This window comes from Bidens hawaiensis, unplaced genomic scaffold (assembly GCF_021521415.1).
Source record: "Bidens hawaiensis isolate Kalapana, Puna unplaced genomic scaffold, B.hawaiensis_p1.1 tig00031153_1, whole genome shotgun sequence".
Lineage (NCBI taxonomy): Eukaryota > Viridiplantae > Streptophyta > Magnoliopsida > Asterales > Asteraceae > Bidens > Bidens hawaiensis.
This window is the reverse complement of record NW_027495235.1, coordinates 33,095-54,278: the sequence shown is the minus strand read 5'-3', so window position 1 is coordinate 54,278 and position 21,184 is coordinate 33,095. Positions and strand designations below refer to the sequence as shown.

Here is a 21,184-nt window from a genome sequence, read left to right as displayed (position 1 = left end):
TTAAGTTAACAGTTACAAGTTGGGATTTATGATTCACACATTTCTTACTATTTTTATTACTATGGAAGCTAGAGACTGAAATTTAAAAGTTAGTGAATTAGTAGATTTTCTAACTTCTTTATCAGGGGCAAACGAAAATAAAAAGAAAGTGATATGGTACGGTTCGGGTAAACAAGTACGGTTTGAAATATATACAAGTTGATCTCGAGCAAGTTTTGATCGTTTGTACATAGTTTAATTAAGTTGTAAAGAAATCAACGCAAATTATGGAAATAATGATAATGATAATGATAATATTGATAATGATAATGATAGGAATCTATAATTTGTGCTGCAATTAAATGAATATAAAAAGTTATTTTGATTATTTGGATATATATAAGTCAACTTCTTTCATATTTTTATATAAGCGGCTAATTTGAAATTATAATGAAACATTTATTCCTCTTGCAACTTCTCTTGTTCACATCATTGCAAACAAGTACAAAGTTTATAACTTTATTTCAACACACAAAAACAAACGGAAACCCTACAAACGAAGAAGGCATTTATGCTCGGACCATCGACAAGGCCTCATACAAGTGCTTAGCTTTCAAGCTTAAGTACTCTTTCACCAGCAACGATTTAAAACACGGCTTCTCAAACTTGGACGAAGGAGCCACCATAATCTCAACCGGAGGTCCATGAAAGTAAACAACTGAAATCCGATGTTTGGATTGGTTCACTATGACTCGATGCATAGCAGAAGTAAACTTTGCATTAGAGAATATGTGCAAGAGGTCACCTACATTCACCACAAATGCGCCCTCAACGGGTTGCACACGACTCCACCCTAACCCTTCAACAAAAACCTCTAAACCGCTTATGCCATTTTGATCGAGAATGGTAAGGAGGTGGGAGTCTGTGTGAGGTGCAAGACCGAGGGCTTGACCGGGGTTAGGGCAAGGTGGGTACGAGTTTAGATGAAGTGGACCATAGGAGTCATTAGTTGAAAGAACCCAATTAAACTCTTCTTCTTCTTCTTCTGTGACGTCTAATGTTTCAAGGATTATAAGCAAGAGTTTGTGGGTTAGTAGTTTCATTTGCTCTTGGTAAGCATCCATTGTGTCACTACAATAATATTCATCAAGAATTTACAAAAACACATTAGTTATGCAAATAATACACACACAAAAAAAGAGGGAACAAATTAGGTTCAATGTAAATGACTATATGGCTATCTAGCCCATTTTAATAAAATTGATTAATTTCTTGTAACCTGATTAATATATACATTATCCGTTATGAAAAATAAATATTATATATATATATATAGGCTAAGTATAAAATGAAAACCCGCTTGTGTTATGAAAACTTTAGAAACTCATTCTCAACCACATGTTTTTAATTAATATTTAAATCTTGTGGTCCATAAGTAAAGTGAATAAAAAATGTAAATATAAATATAACTTTTTCTCTCTCCTGAAAACATATATAAAAATTAGTAAAAAAATGTTAAAAAATAGCAAAACATTTTTTTTAAAGTTTCGATATTTTGTATTAAATGTTACAACATATATTACATGTAACAAAAAAAACGATATTACATAGGGTTTTCACAGGTTTTCACAACTTAAGTGTTTTCATTTTAACCTTATACTATATATATATATATATATATATATATATATATATATATATATATATATATATTCAATTACACTCTGTGGTACCAAACTATGGAATAAAGTTTTTGTCTTTATGTGGGTTAAGGGTTTCGGTCCCCGGCATATTGGTGCATTTTAGAAATAGATTTAGAGAGTATGTGAGTTATTGTTTAAAAAATATATTGGATGTATTCAATTACGTGGTTCAAAAATATAATTAGATGTAACAAAAGTTTTAGAAACGGTGTTCATTCATATCCAAAACTCAAAATTAACATTAATAGCTCGCCCATAGCAATAAGTAAATTATATAGTGGTGACATTAAGAGAGAACTTATCTTACAGAGAGGGCTGATAAGAACTCACGAAAAGTGAACTTAAACAATTTTTTTTTATTTCATCATTCTTATATGTTGTTATTCTTTAATGAAATTACAAAAAAATGTCGATCACGATATTACATATATGTAATATGTCAAATATTAAAATCAATTTTCTTATTTCTTTTTTTTTAATTTTTTTCCTTTTTATTATGAAAGGTAATAATATAATAAAAGAAATGATATATATATTTTTTTAATCATGATTGGGTCAAGTATCACGACCAATTTTCTTCTTTCTTTTTTTTTATTTTTTTCCTTTTTATTATGAAAGGTAACAATATAATAAAGAAATGATATATATATTTTTAAATCATGTTTGGGTCAAGTTTTTGTGAGTTCTTTATTAATTATCTCTTTAAGAAAGATTTCTTTCTTGATCATATATATATATATATATATATAAAAAATTGGGATCGTGCGAGAACCATTTTAAAATTGAAAACTTTGAGAATCATACAAAAAACTTTTAATAAGAAAAACAAAAAAATTATAAAACAAAAAAAAGGCGAAAATAAAAAAAGTAAAAAAAAACAAAAATTTTTATCATTAATTCCGGTTTCATAAAAAAATAACGGTTTAGAAAAATTATACATATATGTGTAATACTTATATTTTAATTTTATATATGTTATTCTTTATACACATATGCATAATTAAGATAAATGATATTGCACATCATGTAAATGAAGATTAAATAAAAATATGCGTATGTGTATAATTAGTTTTTTTCTTTTATGAAACCGGGATGAAAAATAAAAAATTTTAGTTTTTTTTACTTTTTTAAAATTTGCGTTTTATAATTTTTTAAAGTGTTTTTTTTTTGTCCAAAATGGTTTTCAAAATTGCCAATTTCAAAACGTTATTAAAGAATCCTCACCCTATATATATGTTTAGTTATATATCCAAAATTCCATTTAATTTTTAGTTTTTCATTAACTTTGTAAAATTAACAAATAAAAAATGATTAGTTTAAATCATTTTTACAAATCAAGAATGGTTAAGGACCTATATAAATAATTGTTATAAGAAAATTTTCGATCTTACCAAAATATTTGATATTCATGTGGCCAAAGGACCTTAGCATCATCAACGCAAGAACCCCATATGGTGAACCCTTCTTGCCACATGCACTTATCAAAGTGTGTTGATATTGGAACCATACCATACCCGCTCACTTTTTCGCCAGATTTCAAAACCTTACACTTTTCATGAGTCAGAAGAGCAAAAAGCTTTTGTGACTCAAACTCGACCCTCTTGACCAACTCAAAGGGTACACCATGGTTAATAACCTGGAAAATGCCCCATTTTTCACATGCATTAGCTATAAGACTTTTTGCGTTGGGGCTAGCGAGATCAATAACAGGAATTGGTGAAACTCTACGGTCATGGGTTTGAATATTGTCAACGGGTTCGTCTAAATGAGACCATGAATGTGACTCTGGGACCTTGTTAATCGAGTTAAAGTCGAGAGGGATGATACGATCATCGGTTAAAGGGTCATCTCTGTTGGTTTTAGAGAGAGTGGTCATGATCGCAACTCACAAAATGTTTGAAATCACTCAGGATTTACAGAAACCTAAAGTGAAGGTTTATCCAAGTTGTATTGGAATAGATAATGCTACAAGTCGTTATATATATACACATCTAACTACTATATTAAATCAATACATAGTTTTCACATGACATTTAACTAAGCTATTCACATAAGATTTCACCTTAACAATTTCTAAAATTATAATTTACGCCTAATAAGCTATTTAATTTTAATACTATTACCATTTATATGATTACTAACAAAGTTATAAATAAAAATTTAAATGTGGTATTAAATGATGTTTTTATATATTTATGAATTATAAAAATTTTATATATTATCTACCTTATGAATCCATAAGATATGTTATTAAGTCTATTATTAAATTTAACTTTTTTGTTGCATTTTCTTAATCACTCGTGTATTACACGAGCTATATCCTAGTATTAGCATTAATTAAACAAACATCTGGTTGTAATAAATATTATTTTTATGTGGATTAACATATCAACAAGCGCATTTAAGTACTACACAAAGGAGTATCACCAACTTAATAACATTATACTACAACAAAATGAAATAGAGTAATTTGTATTACACTAGTTTAAAACTTTAACGTAATATAATTACTATAGTGTTAGAATATTACTCTAACTAGTTTTAGAGCCCGTGTTACACACGAGATAATTCAAATTATAAAATTATAAGTAAAACAAATAATTATATGACATATATGAAAAAAAATGTATTACATCGATGCTTGTATTTATACAATTTGTACATAAATTGACTTTATTTATATCACATAATGGTTTTTTTAAATAAATTTAATAAAAAAATGTCGGTGCAAAATCGTACCTGAGAATGCTTCTTTCTATTGAAAAATACATTTTCGGTGTCATATATGTACAATTGAAAGAATTTTGGTTATGAACCAATTTCGAAAATAATACTTCTCAATTCTCATACGATAGTAGTTCTAACCACTCAGCCTAAATACAAAAGAGGCTTTACCTTTATTGATATATTTATCAATTTACCACCCATCAAAAGAAAGTAGGATATTAAATTGTAACAATGGATATTCTTCAAGAACTATGTTTTTCTGAGCTACACCATAAAAAAGATTTTGATAAGTTTCAGCGGGCTTCTCGACTTTGTCATAATGACAACATAAAAAATAACATGTTAACCCATTCAATTTTGTGAATATTCTGTTTCATTTAAGCATAGTTTTGCATGACATGCTTCCTATACAACGTTCTGATCACCATTGTAGGAAAAAATTAATGTTAACATAAATATTTGAAATTTGATAAAAGTTAGAAGCATTGATAGGCATAGGGGTGACATGTTGAAAGTGTTCACAATCTTTTCTTAAGTTTTAATAGTTGAGAGAAAAATAGTCAATTTGCCAAATCCCGAACCTTTTGATTATTTCAAAAAATGCCCTTAAAAATAAACTTGAAACCCGAATCATTTTTAAAATTCTAACTTTCATACTTTTGACATTTTAAAGTCAACACTTTGAACCCACCACAAATTTGACGATAAATCTATTTTGCATTCTCGAACTTTTAAAAATACTCAAAATTTTCATTTTTGACCTATAACAAAATTTGACCTCAATGTAATTAACTTGTACCAAACAATCTATTTACCAACTTTTGACCCATAAAATCAAAATTAACATCCACATAAAACCCAAAACAATTTTCATTTGAGAAACATGATTTGTTGTTGATTTTTGGAATTCACCAAGTATTTTGAAATATATAGTAAAATAATATGTTAATATTTATATTTATAAAAATATATAGATATTATAATATAGTGTAAAAGAAAAGTGAATAATTATTGATTTATTACATATATTAGGGTATATTAGTTTTCGGGGGAAAAAATTATGAGAATTAACCAAAACATGACAAGTGTCTCCATTTATTTTATTTTATTAGAATAGGTAGATGCTTCTTTTCATGCTAATAACAATTTGTATTTGAGTGCTTTATATATACGGACTTTGAGAACTCACATGAGTTGTAAGAACCGCAAGAATTCCTATTAAACAATAATTTTTCATTATGCGTGTATGTGTGTGTAGAGGATGTTTCACGCAAGAAGTGGCATTGGTGCGATGCGAGAAATATATTTTAGTAATTTGATTAAGTGTAATCAGTGGCCCAATATAATAAAAAAAATGGCAAACTTATATTTAGATAAAAATTAATTGACCAAGATTATGATAAAAATGGTAGTTTGTTCTTGTAATCTTTTTAAACTCAAGATATATATTAATGACATTTAATTGGTATTTATTACTTATCAACTTAAAATCACAAATAAGGTTTTTTAGATTTTTATTAATTTATTTATTTTAATCAAAAGTATTGTTAATCAAATATCATAATATCTTCATTCAAAATCCATAAAATGCATAAAATACCAGATTCATGTATTGCCTAAACAAATTCATGTAGTGTGTTGGTGGTATTATGAATGTTTATATGGAAACGTTACAAGTGTAGTTTATTAGCATGTTTTTAGTGATGTGTAAAATAAAAAAGTAGTTTATTTTTTCTTTGTATAGGTTTATATAAATACCGTGTAGGTGTTATTACAAACTGTCCACATAGAATGTTAGTAATGTGTAGGATTACAAATTTGCCTACACATATTGGTAATACCTTTTATTTTCATCAGTACATAACTAATATTTACCTACACACAACTCATATTCGCCTACATAAATTGTTATTTCATCATTTATTTGTGCTTGTCAACAGCATGTAACTTCATTTTCACCATTTGTTTGTGCTTTTCATCAATAAATAACTTTCATTTTCACCATTTGTTTGTGCTTTTCATCAATACGTAACTTTCATTTTCACCGGTTAATGGCAATCATGAAAAGCTTTTAACTGTTACAATGACACAGGGAAAGTTTTATATTATATGATTTGTGCTGGAAATTAAGGAATTGTGTAGGCATATGTTTGAATTCACAGATATAATATTTTGTTAGTTGTATGTGAAGATAAACACAAATGTATTTCTTATGTGTAGTAGTTATCATGAATTTATTAGTTATCAGATGTATGCTGATTTTGGGATAATTACGAAATAGATTTATTTGGATAATTAAAACAGTTAGAAGATCATTATGAATAGGAAAAAAAAGAGAGATTATTAAAAACTAATATAAAGAATTGGAAAATAAGAAAGAAAAAAAATTTGAAACTTGCATCAAAGTACCAAAAAAAGAATGTAGAATCATTTTTGTCAAAACCCGTTAGGCCCGAACCAATATGGTCGTTTTTTTTAAACTAGTTGTTTTGACTATAACCAAAATGACTACATTTTGAAACAAGTTGCTTTGACCAAAGCCCATTCTGGCCCTAGAAGTAAAAGGGCCATTAAAAAAAACGAGTCATGTTTACACACCAAGGTCACTAATTTTTAAAACGAGTTGCTTTGACCGAAACCCGTTCTGGCCTAAACTAAAATGCCCATTTTTTTAAAACGAGTTTTTTTTACTCAAACCAAGATAACTAATTTTTAAACGAGTTGCTTTGACCCGAACCCATTCTAGCCCAAACCAAATTGACCATTTTTAAAACTACCTATGTTGACTAGAACCAAAATGACCGATTTTTAGTACGAGTTGCTTTGACCCAAACCCGTTATGGCCCAAACCAAAATGACCATTTTTATAACAAGGTGTGTTGACGTGGACATCGAACCAAAATTATCAACATTTAAAACGAGTTTCTTTGACCCAACCCAAAATGAACACATTTTAAAACGAGTTGCTTTGACCCAACCCGTTTTGCCAGTTACATGCTAACCCAGCCCGCCTGGTTTTCAGCATATACTCCTGCACACACAATGTTTGAATAAAATCCATTTCAATGTTTTAACATGTTAACAACAAAAGATGAATAACCAAAACACATTAAACTTGAATCCCAAAACAACATAAGATTTACACAAACTTAACATACATAACCATCAATTACTTGACGGTGTTGAGGCGGTCAATAGCGGGTCCCTCCGGAACTCCTTGACCACTGCAGCAAGCGCCTCCGGGTTAAAACCAAGGTCACAAAGAGCAATGAGCACAGAAAGCGTGTGGCGGTCTAACCCCGTGTCAAGAATATTAGACATTTGTAAAACTAACTCGAGTGACTCCTTTGCGGTTCGTGCAGAGCATCTGGATCCATTAATGAACCTAAAATTTCAAAGAAAACATGAAAACTTACTATTTATTAAATATTAATTAACTAGGTTATAAACCCGTGTATTACACGGGGTTGGGTAAAAAAAGTTGAACTTAACATCATTAGTTATGTTTTGGAAACACACTGTGCGTAGCTTTCATCCCATTACACCTGTTTTCTTTTAAGCTAAAGGGAAACATGATCTGAATTAGCTATAGGTGCAAAAGAAACACAAAACTGGTGCCGAAAAAAATACAGGAAACCGATATAGTGTATAACCGGGATATTGAAGCAACGGTTAATATTTTATTGCAAGTATGTAGCATGTCAAACCGCACTGCATAATAAAATTAAATTTAAATGCTATGTTCGACATCCATTACGGTTCAAGAGATAAATGCTCATGTAAAATTTCATTGAAGTATTCATTGGTTTAGCAAGGTCACATGCAAACTAATGTAAAAAAAAATCCCAAATTGCACTTATATGCAACTCATTAACAAACAAACCTAAAAGTCTAAAACAACCCGGATTTAGTTATCAAAATAACTGGACATACATGTCCCGTTTCCGATTAAAACAAATCTTCTGAAATCCTCTTTTGACCAAAACTTTGAGCTTTGGTTCGAAATTAAAGCATGACCCGTTTAATCCATTAGTGACCTATTGGTTATTGTAACTTTTTTTGTACTTGTGATCAAACTGCCCCTGGAACGTAAATTGCTAATCTAACAAATTTAACGATTCAAACCTCTTGAAAAAAATATCATAAATGTTGTTGACCCGTAACAGCAAGTGAACCAACCAGTAACAGGAAACAAACTGAAATTTGACCCGCCATCAAAATTAATTCAATTGAAGCTCAAATCTTACCAAACCCTGCAGTCCACCTTGACCCATTAGCAAAATTCGTTGAAGGTTGACCTGTTTACAAACTGATATCAGCAGCTCGTAAAATTCGCCCTTGTTCACTAACTTTAACTCAGTGACTTGCACATCAGAAAACAGGTCAGATCATAATAGTCACTTTTAAAAGTGTCAAAATTGACAAATTTGATGGAATTCCTAAGACAAGCATAATATTAATGGCCCTACTAATAATTCAATAAGAAAAAAACCAAATACCAACTGAAAAACAATATATTAAAGTACTAAGCTACGTATAAACAAAATATTAATTTGCATTGTCATATCATTTCCTTTATTTTGCTTTATTTTCCTTTATTTTGCTTCATACACATGTACTTAGAGCCGAGGGTCTCTCTGGAAGCCACCTCTTTATTCCTTTGGATAGAGGTACGGTGTGCCTACATCCCACCCTCCCCAGACCCTACTTATAGCTTTGCTGTCGGTGGGATTTTACTGGGCATGATTGATTGATTGATTGATTGCATTGTCATATCATGCGGGTACAAATACAATTCAAGTGATTCGTGTTTTCTAGTTGTTTATAAATTAAATACTGCAGCTCATCATTTATACTCATCATATTCACAAAAGACAAAAAAAGCATGTTAATATATATCGAGATCATATTTACAATTGACGAAATTTTGGATATACCTTCCAATCAAGAGAAGACAAACCAAAAATTGCATCTTTATAACGTTCCTTGGCTCAAATACAAATTTTGAACCTTCAACCTGAAAATTGACAAAATTATAAATAATAGACATTATCACAACACAGAATGCGATCATTATTGAATAATACACGTACTTACTTGCAAATCCTACGGTAAAATTCGACCTTGTTCCCGAGACCACTGGTTCCATTTTCACCTGTTGATACAAAAAGACTAAATGAACATTGAGCAAGCTTTAATTACATGATACTTAAAATATGCATATCTAATTATTAACCATACATTCAAATCACCATTTATGGTCAATAAACTGTCTAGTGTTTAATTCAACTATAATGTTTACTAATGATAAGACACAAAAAAAAAGGGCCGAACCGCTAACTATGATTTTGATAAGTGACATACCAAGCCGGCCGCACCGACTGGTTTGTAAAAACCATTTTAAAAGTGGTCACTTCATTTCGATCAATGGCTTTGATAGAGCCGATAAGGGTCACAACAGGTACACTTCATAGTAGGTAATGGGTCATAACCGGTCGGGTTTGTTAACACCTTCATATTTTATAAATATATCTTTCGACATTTTGGTTAGGGTTAAAACGAATTTAAAATATCATGTTTTTAGTCCATACAACCCGTTAATCATATTATACAAATATTTATTTTATCATATCCGAGCATTAACAATCAAAGAATACACAATAAAGGTGTGTGTGACTCACCCTGACCCATCGACTCGTTTTGACCAGTGCTGAAAGCAACTCGTTACGCAGCCACGCAGTGAGCACAAAATGAACTGTTCTTTCGTCTTTTACTAATGAAAGCAACTTTGTTTCAAATGTGTTATTTCTTTGTATCATAAGCTATACAAGTATTCTGGGCAAGCACTAATATAATTTTCGGGTTTAATGCCTTAACCGTAACGAAGCTAACCGGTACCAAACGGCTTCGTGTCACTTTCATCATAACTTGTATTTGTTTTATTTAATATGTTAATTTTTTTTTCTTATAATGTTCTCTGGGTGACACCGTGACAAATAAATTAATTTTAATTTAGTGTCAGTATCGTAACGAAATTAACCCATACCAAATATATGCAAAAATACAAAAAATAACGACAGAATTACAAATTTTGTCCTTTAAAATAAGACGAATTACGGTTCGTGTCCTTTTCTAAGTTTCCTTGCAGGCGGTGTACTTTAAACTTTTTTTTCCTACAAGTTTTGTCCTTTACGCTAACTGGATTAGAAAAAGTCAGTTAAATCCCCTCACGTGAGGCGCATGTGAGGGCATTTTGGTCTTTTTGCCTACCCTGCAACAACTTCTTCTTCTTCTTCTTCATTTTGCAGATCTTAAGCTTCTGTTTCTGTATCTAGGGTTTCACTCAAAAACAACAGCTTTCATCCTGAGTCGTGGACCTCCACTTTCCTCTTTCACCGGAAACCCACCACCACCACCACCACCAGCGATGGACTTCCGCCACCACGCCCCCGGCGGATCTCCTTCCTCCTCTTCCACCTCCTCCTCCTCCTCCTCCTCCCAAACCCACCACCGTAACGGCAACCACCAGATCCTCAACACCACTACTACTACCAACAACAACAACAACGCCGATCCAATGCAATCCTGGTGGGAATCCATTTCCAAAGCCCGATCCCGTATCCACTTACTCTCCACCCTCTTACCCATACCCGAATCCGAACCACAAGATCCTAACCCGATCTCCTCCTTGGCCGACTCCGACAACCCGGCCCACTCTCTACTCTCCTCTTTAACCGCCTACACCGCCGTCTCTCTCTCCTTAACCTCCTCCGACCACTCCGGCTCCGGCGACGACAACCTCTGCAACTGGCTCTACGACACCTTCCTCTCCTCGGACCCAGACCTCCGTATTGTCGTCCTGTCCTTCATCCCTTTAATATCCGGCCTTTATTTATCCCGTATCCATTCAATTTCCCAAACCTTAACCCCATCACTCTCCGGCTTCGAAGCGGTCCTTCTCGCTTTATACTCCTCCGAAACGAAATCCCGAGGCGGAAAGCCGGTTGTCGTTTCCATACCCGACTTATGCCGGAGATGGAGCGGTGGCTGGTGGCGGAGCTATTGGGCGGAGGGTGGTGGTCCAGTGGCGGAAGAGGAGGAAGTGTGCGGAGGAGTAGATGGTTAAGAAGATGGAGAAGAAGAGTGGGAGGTATGGTGATGAAATTGGGATGGTGGGATTCATTGGTGAAACCCTAGATTGTTAATTGATGAATCCAAAGTGTGTGTGTTAATAGATACAGAAACAGAAGCTTAAGATCTGCAAAATGAAGAAGAAGAAGTTGTTGCAGGGTAGGCAAAAAACCAAAATGCCCTCACATGCGCCTCACGTGAGGGGATTTAACTGACTTTTTCTAACCCAGTTAGCGTAAAGGACAAAACTTGTAGGAAAAAAAAGTTTAAAGTACACCGCCTGCAAGGAAACTTAGAAAAGGACACGAACCGTAATTCGTCTTATTTTAAAGGACAAAATTTGTAATTCTGTCAAAAATAACAAGTGAATTAGCTGTAAAGAAACATACTAGGCAACAAACACATCTTATGGAAGTGATTACCTGAATGAAGCTTCTCAATTGGAGCGATTAGGGTTTCAAAATTTGGGGAAAACTAGCAACGAAGTAAATTGAATATTTTAACTTAATTTAAATGATAAATGAGTGCCAAAGTTTTGTTTTGTTTTGTTTCGTTTTTTTTTTTGTTTTTTTACGATGATTTTCTTGTGTGTTATGAAATAACATTCTTTAATTTGGAGAATCCCGGTGTTTCACTCCAGTCAAATAATGTTATCTTAACCGGACACATGCTGGTTTCAGAGTTTGGCTTGGGCGTTCCCCTGTGAAACCATACCATCGGATGTCACTTGACAGTCGTGCTACCACAAAAGCAGAACTCTCTGACATAACATACAGTGGGACTAAAACCCGGAGGGACTCGGGATTCGAACTGACAACTTTGCAAGGCCTAACTCAAATCCTTCATTGCGAATATCCACCCAAAATGCTACAAGTAGGGAATCAAACTTGGGTTTCTATTAGAAAATCCAAGCTTCCTATCACTAGGCCGACTTGAGTGTGAAAGTATTGCATTATAATGCTTTTTTTTTCTTTGATACAGAAATAAAATAGATTTTTAATAGACATAATATTTGTTGAGTTAATTATACTATATATGAAGAGAAAACTAACTACTATAGTACACTTATGATATTTTCATGTTTAGTCCTTTTAAGTTTTAGATTGTTGTTATTAAAAAACCAACTTTGTTGTGGCTATTGATTGTTGAGATTGAAGCCTATTATACAAGTGCATCATTCATCTAGGAAAACTAAAGTGATAGACTACACTTTTTACTCCTGACACTTACCTTAGGGGGTGAAGGTTTTGGAAGCAGTGAGCATACTTCTTTACTCTTTTAGTAGCGTGTTTATTTTAAGCGATATATTTGACCACCTATCAGGTTTAAAAGCAAAACTATAACTTGAGTAAACCGGTAAAAAGTTGCATACGTCAGACACCACGGCGCGACGCGCCGAAGAATCTACTAGTTGTAATAACAAATAACAAATTACAGTATAAGACTTATCTTTTATAATCCAAAAAAAGTTTGCAAATTTTGTCTTATTCACGTTGTTAAATACTAAACTTAATTATTTTGTATAAGTTTTACAAAAATTTCAAATTCAGTCACTTAATACTTTTCTTATTGCTTTTTATTGGTTACGGTTGAAATCAGGTCGGGCTGGCTCAAAGAAAGTCAAACCTAGTGTCTAATGAAATCACTTCAGGTTCCAACCTCACCCGGTTTAAAGGGAAAATGAAAGTGCTTTACTAGTTTGAATTCGGGTTTAACAAGATTTAAATCGGTTTCAAAGTATAGGATTACAAACTGACTTTAACACTACAGTTCAGTTAGGGTTCAAAACCGGGTTCGATTTTCAACCCTTTCTTTTTGGTGAACCTCTAGCAAAATTGACACACTTATAATTGGTAAATGAGCCAATTTAGGTTATCCTTGTATACAAAATGTGCCATATATATAAAATTCATAACACTACATCAATTCTTTGGAAATATGTTTATTGGGCATATGATCTTGTTCCAAAAATTGAAGCGAGCTCGGACGCACTAGCCCAAATAGAGGTGCGATAAAAACCCAAATCCGAAAAAATAACCCGGAATCGGTTTTTTATACCCGGGTTTATAATACCCGTACCCGTACCCGACCCTACCCTACCCGTAGTGTTTGGATAGGGTATGCATTTTAGTTCCAAAACATGTGCCCGAACCTGACCCGATTTATACCCAGTAATACCCGAAAATCGGAACCGGTTCCACACTCGAAACCCAGTTTTTCCAATACCCGCTACCGAGTTTTTCAAATACCCGATCTATACCCGAAATTACTTGCAAAATACCTGAAAATACCCCTAAAAAGCGCGACCCCTTAAAAAATCCAATCTATATCTTGAAAAAATCCCGAAAATAGGGTTTTTTCAATACCGGAAAATAGGGTATTCAAATACCCAGTTTTAGAATGCACGGTTCTAACTCGACCCGAATCCGATACATAGGGTATGGCTTTTAGAGGCAATACCCAGACCCAAACCCGACCCTGGTATTGCTAATACCCGGTCATACCCGAACCCGATTTCATACCCGAAACTATGTATTTGAAAAACCCGATTTGTGCACCTCTAAACCCAAAAAACAAAGCATGACTCGGAATCCTAACACCGGACCAAATCCCATCATTAACATTATATATCTCTTTCTCTCTTAAAAGTGTTTATGGTATATAATTTTCTAGAATTATTAAACAAGATAAACCATTAATTTATATACATAGTAAACATACAATGGATAAATACTATATATGGGTATAGTCGTATAGATATATAGAATCATTTAAATATATATCTACAACTGTTTAAATACATCTCTATATCAATTGTTAAAATATATAGTTGCCAATTAACCTTGTGGTGTGTTCGATTTTGTTTTTAGTTTTATCTTTCTACATGTATCTAAACATCTCTTTTCTGATCATAAACTAATAATAATCATGAGGATAATTAAGCATAAAATGTTAATCATATATGATAGATCACTAATAATTTTTATTTATAGAACACCACTAAACAAATATATTCACAACTAAATTGTTAAAAATACCTGATAAAAGTAAAAACATATATATCAATAATTTTAAAACAATCTAATAACCTAACATATTAAGATGGTCTATTGTTTGTGCAATCAAATCTCTCAATTGATCATAAGCAACAGATTCACCCACTGAAGAAACACTAATCGACCCCGGGCAGATTACGGATAATCTGAGGGTTAAATAGATGTTTCCCACGAGGGGTTAGACCCGGCAAAGATGGTTCTTCTGATAACCTGCAAAACAGACACCGTGAGCTCGTCACTGAGAAGGGGGGGGGGGTACCTCCTTGTGACCACCCTCCGGCGTGAGAATCAGACTAGATTGCTCTTGAATATAAGTGTATAGTAAGAGAATGACTAGAGCAGATATCAGGTAATATATCAAGATAAGATATAAGATATAAGATGAGATGATCATACCATTCCAAGGTGTTGGAGTATTTATAGCCGAAGGTAGGTTTCCAAGAAGGTACAGCCGGCTGAATAGTGTTCCTGTTCTGCCAACTGTGGGCTACGCACATGCCATGCTGGTGGTTGGTGGGTAGGCAGCGGCTGATAGTGACCAGGCCGGCTGTGTACTATTCCTGTTCCACCAACTGCAGGCTATGCACGTCCTCCGACAGGTTGGTGAGTAGGCAACGGCTAATAGTGACATACAGTACAAGAGCGTGCTGCTCGTCATACTGTTGTCAGTGAGCTGTCGTATCTTTGGTCAGATCTTTTGTCCATACCTCGTCAGGTACAGTATAAAAGATCCTCCAGTATCGTACGGACTGGCTCATTTGGGCGGGAGTATTCCCGGCTTTGCTCATTCCTTCTTCAGGTGACATTACTGAATTATGAGAGTTAAGTGCCTTGTGCGTGTAGCCTTGCTGCGCGGGTAGCCTTCCTTGATGGCTTGTATCCGCGGCTGCGGGAACAGGCGGAATACTTCACCATTGAGAGGCTTTTCCTGCGGGACCAGCTTGCGTACTGCGCGTAAGGACGTCATGTCTCTGAGCATGGTGGGTCCTGCGGATCCAGTTGGTCTCTGCGCAGTCGTCCCTTAGGTCTTGCGAGTTCAACCGCGCAGACGTCCGTTAAGGAGTCTTGCGGGTCCAACTGGGCTCTGCTGGGACCTACCTCTTCAAGTCCCCCCAGTCCAATGTTCTTCTCATGAATTGTTAATAAGTGAGGTGAACTTTTGGACTTAAACAAGGGGTTTTGAAAAGAGTTTAGTTTTAAGGTTTTCCATGGGGATTCTTCCCGCGGAAGTCCTAATGTCACGTGCAGAAATTCCCGACTTTTCTGCTTGATCTTTGGGTGTGATGCGGGTAGGTTTGTAACCTCCTCGCAAGTCAGGAGCGTTGAGTTCCACTTGTGTAGATTCTCCATGAGGTTTTGGTAGTTTTGAACATAGTGATCAATTATGTTTAAACAACCAATTCCATCTTGGAGGTTCAAACAATCTAGTTCTCGACGTTCCCGCTATGCGGGGATGTTATTCCCGTTTCCGCAAGCACTGCCCAGAAGATCCTTCTTGGTTTTAATTCCCTGCGGAGTGCTAGGTATGTGAAGGGTTTTGCCTTGACACTGTACCCGCACTCGTCTTATAGTTACTTTACTTCCAAGGTATTCATGGCTTCAATTCCCTGCGGGTGCTAAGTATGTGAAGGGTTTTGCCTTGACACTGTACTCGCACCCGTCTTATGGTTACTTGGTTGCAGAGGTATTCTTGACTTCAATTCCCTGCAGGTGCTAAGTATGTGAAGGGTTTTGCCTTAACACTGTACTCGCACCTGTCTTATAGTTACTTGGTTGCCAATGTAAGGGGTATATTCCCGCTTACTTTTAAATCTTTTTGAATCTTTTTGAAATTCGAAGAGTTGGTGAAAGGATAAGAACAGTCCAAACTGTTGAAACGTCGTCCGACGGTTTCTTCTGACAGTGTCAGGACGTGCAGGAAGTTATGGCGACATGACAGTACATGGTCATTCCAGACGCTTTTTCAGGCGCGTGGGCGCGAGTTTTCTGGCGCGTGGCCGCGAAATTTATGGCATGCGTCCTTTCGACAGCTGTTGCCAGCTTGGTCTTTCCCACGTGTCATAGTTTCATTGCACCTGTGATTTCTCTCTCTTCCGCATTAAATTCATCGCATTTATTGCGATGAGTATATAAAGGGGGAGAGGGTCCTTTGTAATCCACACTTTCACTTCTATCTTCTCCTTCTAAGCGATTTCCGGCGAATATTCTCTGAAATCGTTGCCTTTCATCCTTCCAGAATGTCTTCTTTTGCCGAGGAGTCTGACGTGTTCGTCGAGAATCCGTCGTCCACTTCCGATAAGGATGACAAGAGTACTGCTGGCGAGTGCCAGTGTGCTCTTCCGGCCGACCTCTATCAGTACGTCGTCCGGAAGTTCATGCTCGAGCCGTTCGAGCCTGAGTTTCCGGAGCCACACCAGACGGTGTACGATGCCCCCAAGGGCAAGATAGGGGTGTACGCTGCATTCTTCGTCTATGGGAATCTCAGGTTCCCATTGACGAAGTTTGTATACCGTGTCTTGGAGAGGCACGGTGTGCATCTGACGGAGGTACACCCGATGGCGATCGCCAAGATCCGCCACTTTGAGTGGGTGTGCCTCATTCTGGGTGTGGAGCCCCATGTTGACCGCCTGATGACCTTCTATTCTTGGAGGTGCATCCAGGGGTGGTACACGTTGGTCAATCGGATCAAGGGTTTGAAGATCTGCGCCACCGAGCGCAGTCTTCGGTCGTGGAAGCAGGAGTTATTTTATATCTCCGCTCGCGTCGTCCCCCTTGCGATGACGTTTAAGAATGGGAGAGCACTCCCCACCCTTCACGCCCTCAACTACCAGGAGGTGGAATGGTTCGCCAAAATCTCCCGAGTCCAGACTCCGGTGTACCGCTTTGCGGAGTCCGGGATGGTGATGCTCGGGATGAGCCGGGTGTGGAAGGAGGCGTCCCAGATTCCCATCGTCCTCGAATACGGTTTGAACTCTGTCCCTTACGGTATGCTTCATATTATCCGTTAATTTAGGGTTTTTGTTCAAACCGTTTTTTCTTTTTGTTTACAGAGGGAAACGACTTGCAGTCTCTCCTGCAGCCGCGGGAAAGTGATGGTCCCGCTCGGATGGGTACTCGTGCTCTAGATGAGAACGAGTTGCCCATCCTTGAGCAAACGGCGGATCGGTTCGTGGAGGTCTACCCGCCAGGCCACGAGATCCTGAGCGCCAGGCGGCCAGGTAAAGAACTTTTTGACCCTCGCCCTCTCAATGCTCAAACCTCTGCGGGAATTCCTCTAATTTTGTCATCTTCTGATGAGGAATCCGCAGATGGTCCTTTATTGGCGAGGAAGAAGAAGGCTGCCGGCGGGAAGGGGAAGGTGAAGGTTGCCTCCACTGCCGATCCGGGGCACCGGTCAAACTCGGAGACCGAGAGCGAGGAGGCGGCGGGGAACCCAGGTGGTGTTGAGACCACTGCTCCGGAGGCTGAGACGACTGTCACCTCCGAGCAGCCCAGGACGACGACGGTGACCGGTATGAAGAGGCCGGCTCCATCTGGTTCGTCCCCGCCTGTTCGCACCTTTAGGCTCAAGAAAACCCGTAAGTATAATCTTCCTTTACTTTTACTGCATAGCTTTCCACCATTATACTTATATCTTCTTTGTGCAGGCGTGGATGCTACCGCATTCCAGGGTGGAGCGGGAGGTAGCAGTTCTGGACCCATGAAGGTAGGTTTGGTCAACCTACCTGAGGCGATGACCCAGGCGACTGCGCCTGCTTCAGTTGGTTCAGTTGCTCACCCGGTTGAGCCAACTGTTCCAACTGTGGCGACGTCCCCGCCGGCTGTCAGTGCCATATTTACTGATTCATTCACTGAGCCGGCGGTGAGTGTTTCTGTGGATTCTTCCACAGCCGCGGCCGCGGTTGTGAGTTCACCTCCGGTGAGTTCACCTCCGCTGGTTTCTACCACGGCGGCCTCCGCTATGCCTCCTCCGGCGCCGGCGACTACGGCCGGTCCTTCAGGTATGTCCGGGGTTGGGGCGTCAAGCCAATCTCTGCCTCCTTCCCATCTGCCTAACCTCTTGGATGGATATCCGTTAGGTTCTGGTGATGGGTTTGGCGGCTACAGGCCTGTCGTCGACCCTACAGGTGCGTAGGGTTATTTTGGCCTTTATTTTATTTATATATATTTTTTTTATATCATATTTTCCTAACTGCTTTTTGCTTTTGAAGTGTCGGATTCCAATGAAGTGTATGTTCCAAGATGGAACATCCGCCGAGGAACAACCCTTCGGACGCCTGTAGAATGCGTCGAATGCGCTGGGGGAAGCCATGTCCAGCTACCAGGAGGGTAGGCTGTCGAATGAATTGCGGATTCTCTTTGCCCGGATGCAGCCGCGCGTCGAGTTACTTTGTCGTGAAAACGACAAGTTAAAGACGGCGCGTAGCCTTAATGTGGCTCAGGGGCGGGCCATCCGGGAGGAGAACAAGAGGCTTGCCGCAGTGGCTGCGGAAAAGGAGAAGGCCTTCCAGGCCCTTGAAGTTGAAGTTCAGGCCCGTCTCGAGGCCCGTTCCAAGGCTGCCCAAGCTGTTAACGAACAGCTTCGGCTGGCTAAGGAAACTGCACGGAACGCAACTGAGAGGGCCACCAAGGTTGAAGCTGTTGCTGAGCCTCTACGCATTGAGAATGAGGAGGTTAAAGCCAAGCTAGAGAGGCTCCAGCAGGCTCATGATGCCTTGGCTATGGAAGATGCCAAGAAGCTCCAAGAGATCTTGGACCAGAGGGGCGTGCTTGACCACACTGAGCGGAAGCTAAAGGGCGTTGAAGAGGCTACTGCTAAGGAAGTGTTGCTCGCCAACCTTAACAAAAGTGAAGCCGAACGCGCCCGTAACCAAGCTCAAGCTGCCCTCCAGGAGGCTCTGGTTGCCAAGGAATGGCTTCTTCGAGAAGCGTTCTCAGGTATGCGTAATTTCATAATTTCTTTACGCTTTTCTTTGTACATAGAAAAGGTTTTGATAGTTGTATTTTTTCTTGCAGGTTGTGCATCGAGTCTTCACGGACACATCATACGACGATGCCATGAGCGCAGCCCTCAACGCTTCTCATGAGGATGGGGAAAAGGCCGGCTTCCTGCTTGGTCTAGGGTTCGTTGAGAAGGGCATCCCGCCTTCCAACTTCCCTTTATATGATGTGGATACTGAAGCTGTATATGACCAAGCAGTGAACCAGTATGCCGCCTTCCCGCATCCGGTGGTGGAGAAGGTGAACGAAGTTGCTGTTGCTGATGATGGGCTAACCATTCTAAAGACCTTCCTTGAACCGCCACAGCCAACTGATGGTGTGGGTACAAGTGGGTTTGGAGGGAGTGGTCCTGAAGCTTGAACCTTAAGATCCCTTCCTACTGTTAGGATAGGTTTACATTGTATAGATTTATATTCATGTAGGCGGGTAGTTACCCGGCCATTCTTGTAATGAATTATTATGAAATATAAATCTTTGTGCGGGTGAGACCGCTACTTTCACTGGATGACTTGCTTTATAAACGTTATATGACTTGCTCATGCATACTTTAGTTTAAATTAGCAACTTTCCAAGTGTTCTGAATAAGTTAACCTTTGAACGTGGTAGATAATAGGTTGAAGTTTTGCTTCCTCCTTCGTGATTGTGCGGGTAAGACCGTCACTTGCACTTAGTAGGATGGCTAAACTTTACCTATATCTGACCTGCGTGGAGGTTTTCCTCATCTTTTCGTTAGAAATTTTCTAAGTGTTTAGAATAAGTTAACCTTTGAACGTGGTAGATAATAGGTTGAAGTTTTGCTTCCTCCGTGATTGTGCGGGTAAAACCGTCACTTGCACTTGGTAGGATGGCTAAACTTCACCTATATCTGACCTGCGTGGAGGTTTTCCTCATCCTTCCGTTAGAAATTTTCTAAGTATTTTGAATAGGTTAACCGTTCGACGCGCGGTTGTCAATAGGTTAGTTCGGTTTCTTCAATCATGATTTGTGCGGTTAGGACCGGCACTTTCATTTAGTGGGATCACCGAACTTTACATATAACTGACCTGCGTGAAGGTTTTCCGTTTATTGTGTTTACGCGGGTTTTGCCGCCGTCCACACGCAACGATTTCTTTACACTTATTTATGCGGTGAAAACCGGCATCAGTGTTGAATAAATTAACCGTTCAACGCGTGGTTGTCAATAGGTTAGTTCGGTTTCTTCTATCATGATTTGTGCGGGTAAGACCGACACTTTCATTTAGTGGGATGACCAAACTTTACCTATGACTGACCTGCGTGAAGGTTTGCCGTTTTTTGTGTTTATGCGGGTTTTGCCGCCTTCCACAAGCAACGACTTACTTCCTCACGTATGCGGTGAAGACCGGCATATCAGTGTGGAAAGTTCATAAGTATAAATGTAAGACCATCAGCGTCAATGTGATAAGGAGAATCATTTCCATTAGAAGTGGCTCTGGGCCTTTTCTTTTACAAGTTTGGAATTGATCTACATGCAGATTGTGTAATTGAGCTCCCTTCCATGTTCTTGGGAGTGTCATCAAGCCTTTCGAGCCGATATGCACTTGGTTCGGAATCTCGTTGTTTACGCAG

The 21,184-nt window shown here is 37.6% G+C and overlaps 1 protein-coding gene and 1 pseudogene across 1 annotated transcript; both read right to left on the bottom strand.

Moving 5' to 3' along the window:
• Positions 1-497: 497 nt before the first annotated feature.
• Positions 498-3,558, bottom strand: LOC143581720 (gibberellin 3-beta-dioxygenase 1-like). Its single transcript, XM_077064434.1, has 2 exons — positions 3,074-3,558; positions 498-1,110 (listed from the first exon to the last, which is right to left on the bottom strand). Exons 1-2 carry the CDS (start codon positions 3,556-3,558, stop codon positions 549-551), a joined length of 1,047 nt encoding a protein of 348 aa, XP_076920549.1. The 3' UTR covers positions 498-548.
• A 3,842-nt stretch (positions 3,559-7,400) lies between these two features.
• On the bottom strand, positions 7,401-7,786 carry LOC143581719 (mitotic-spindle organizing protein 1A pseudogene; annotated as a pseudogene).
• Positions 7,787-21,184: the final 13,398 nt, after the last annotated feature.

Excerpts from the sequence above, each read along its gene's own strand:
- LOC143581720 (XM_077064434.1), bottom strand. The coding sequence starts at position 3,558 with ATGACCACTCTCTCTAAAACCAACAGAGATGACCCTTTAACCGATGAT. Across the intron at positions 1,111-3,073 it reads CATGAATATCAAATATTTTG|TGACACAATGGATGCTTACC; the intron begins GTAAGATCGAAA and ends ATATTATTGTAG.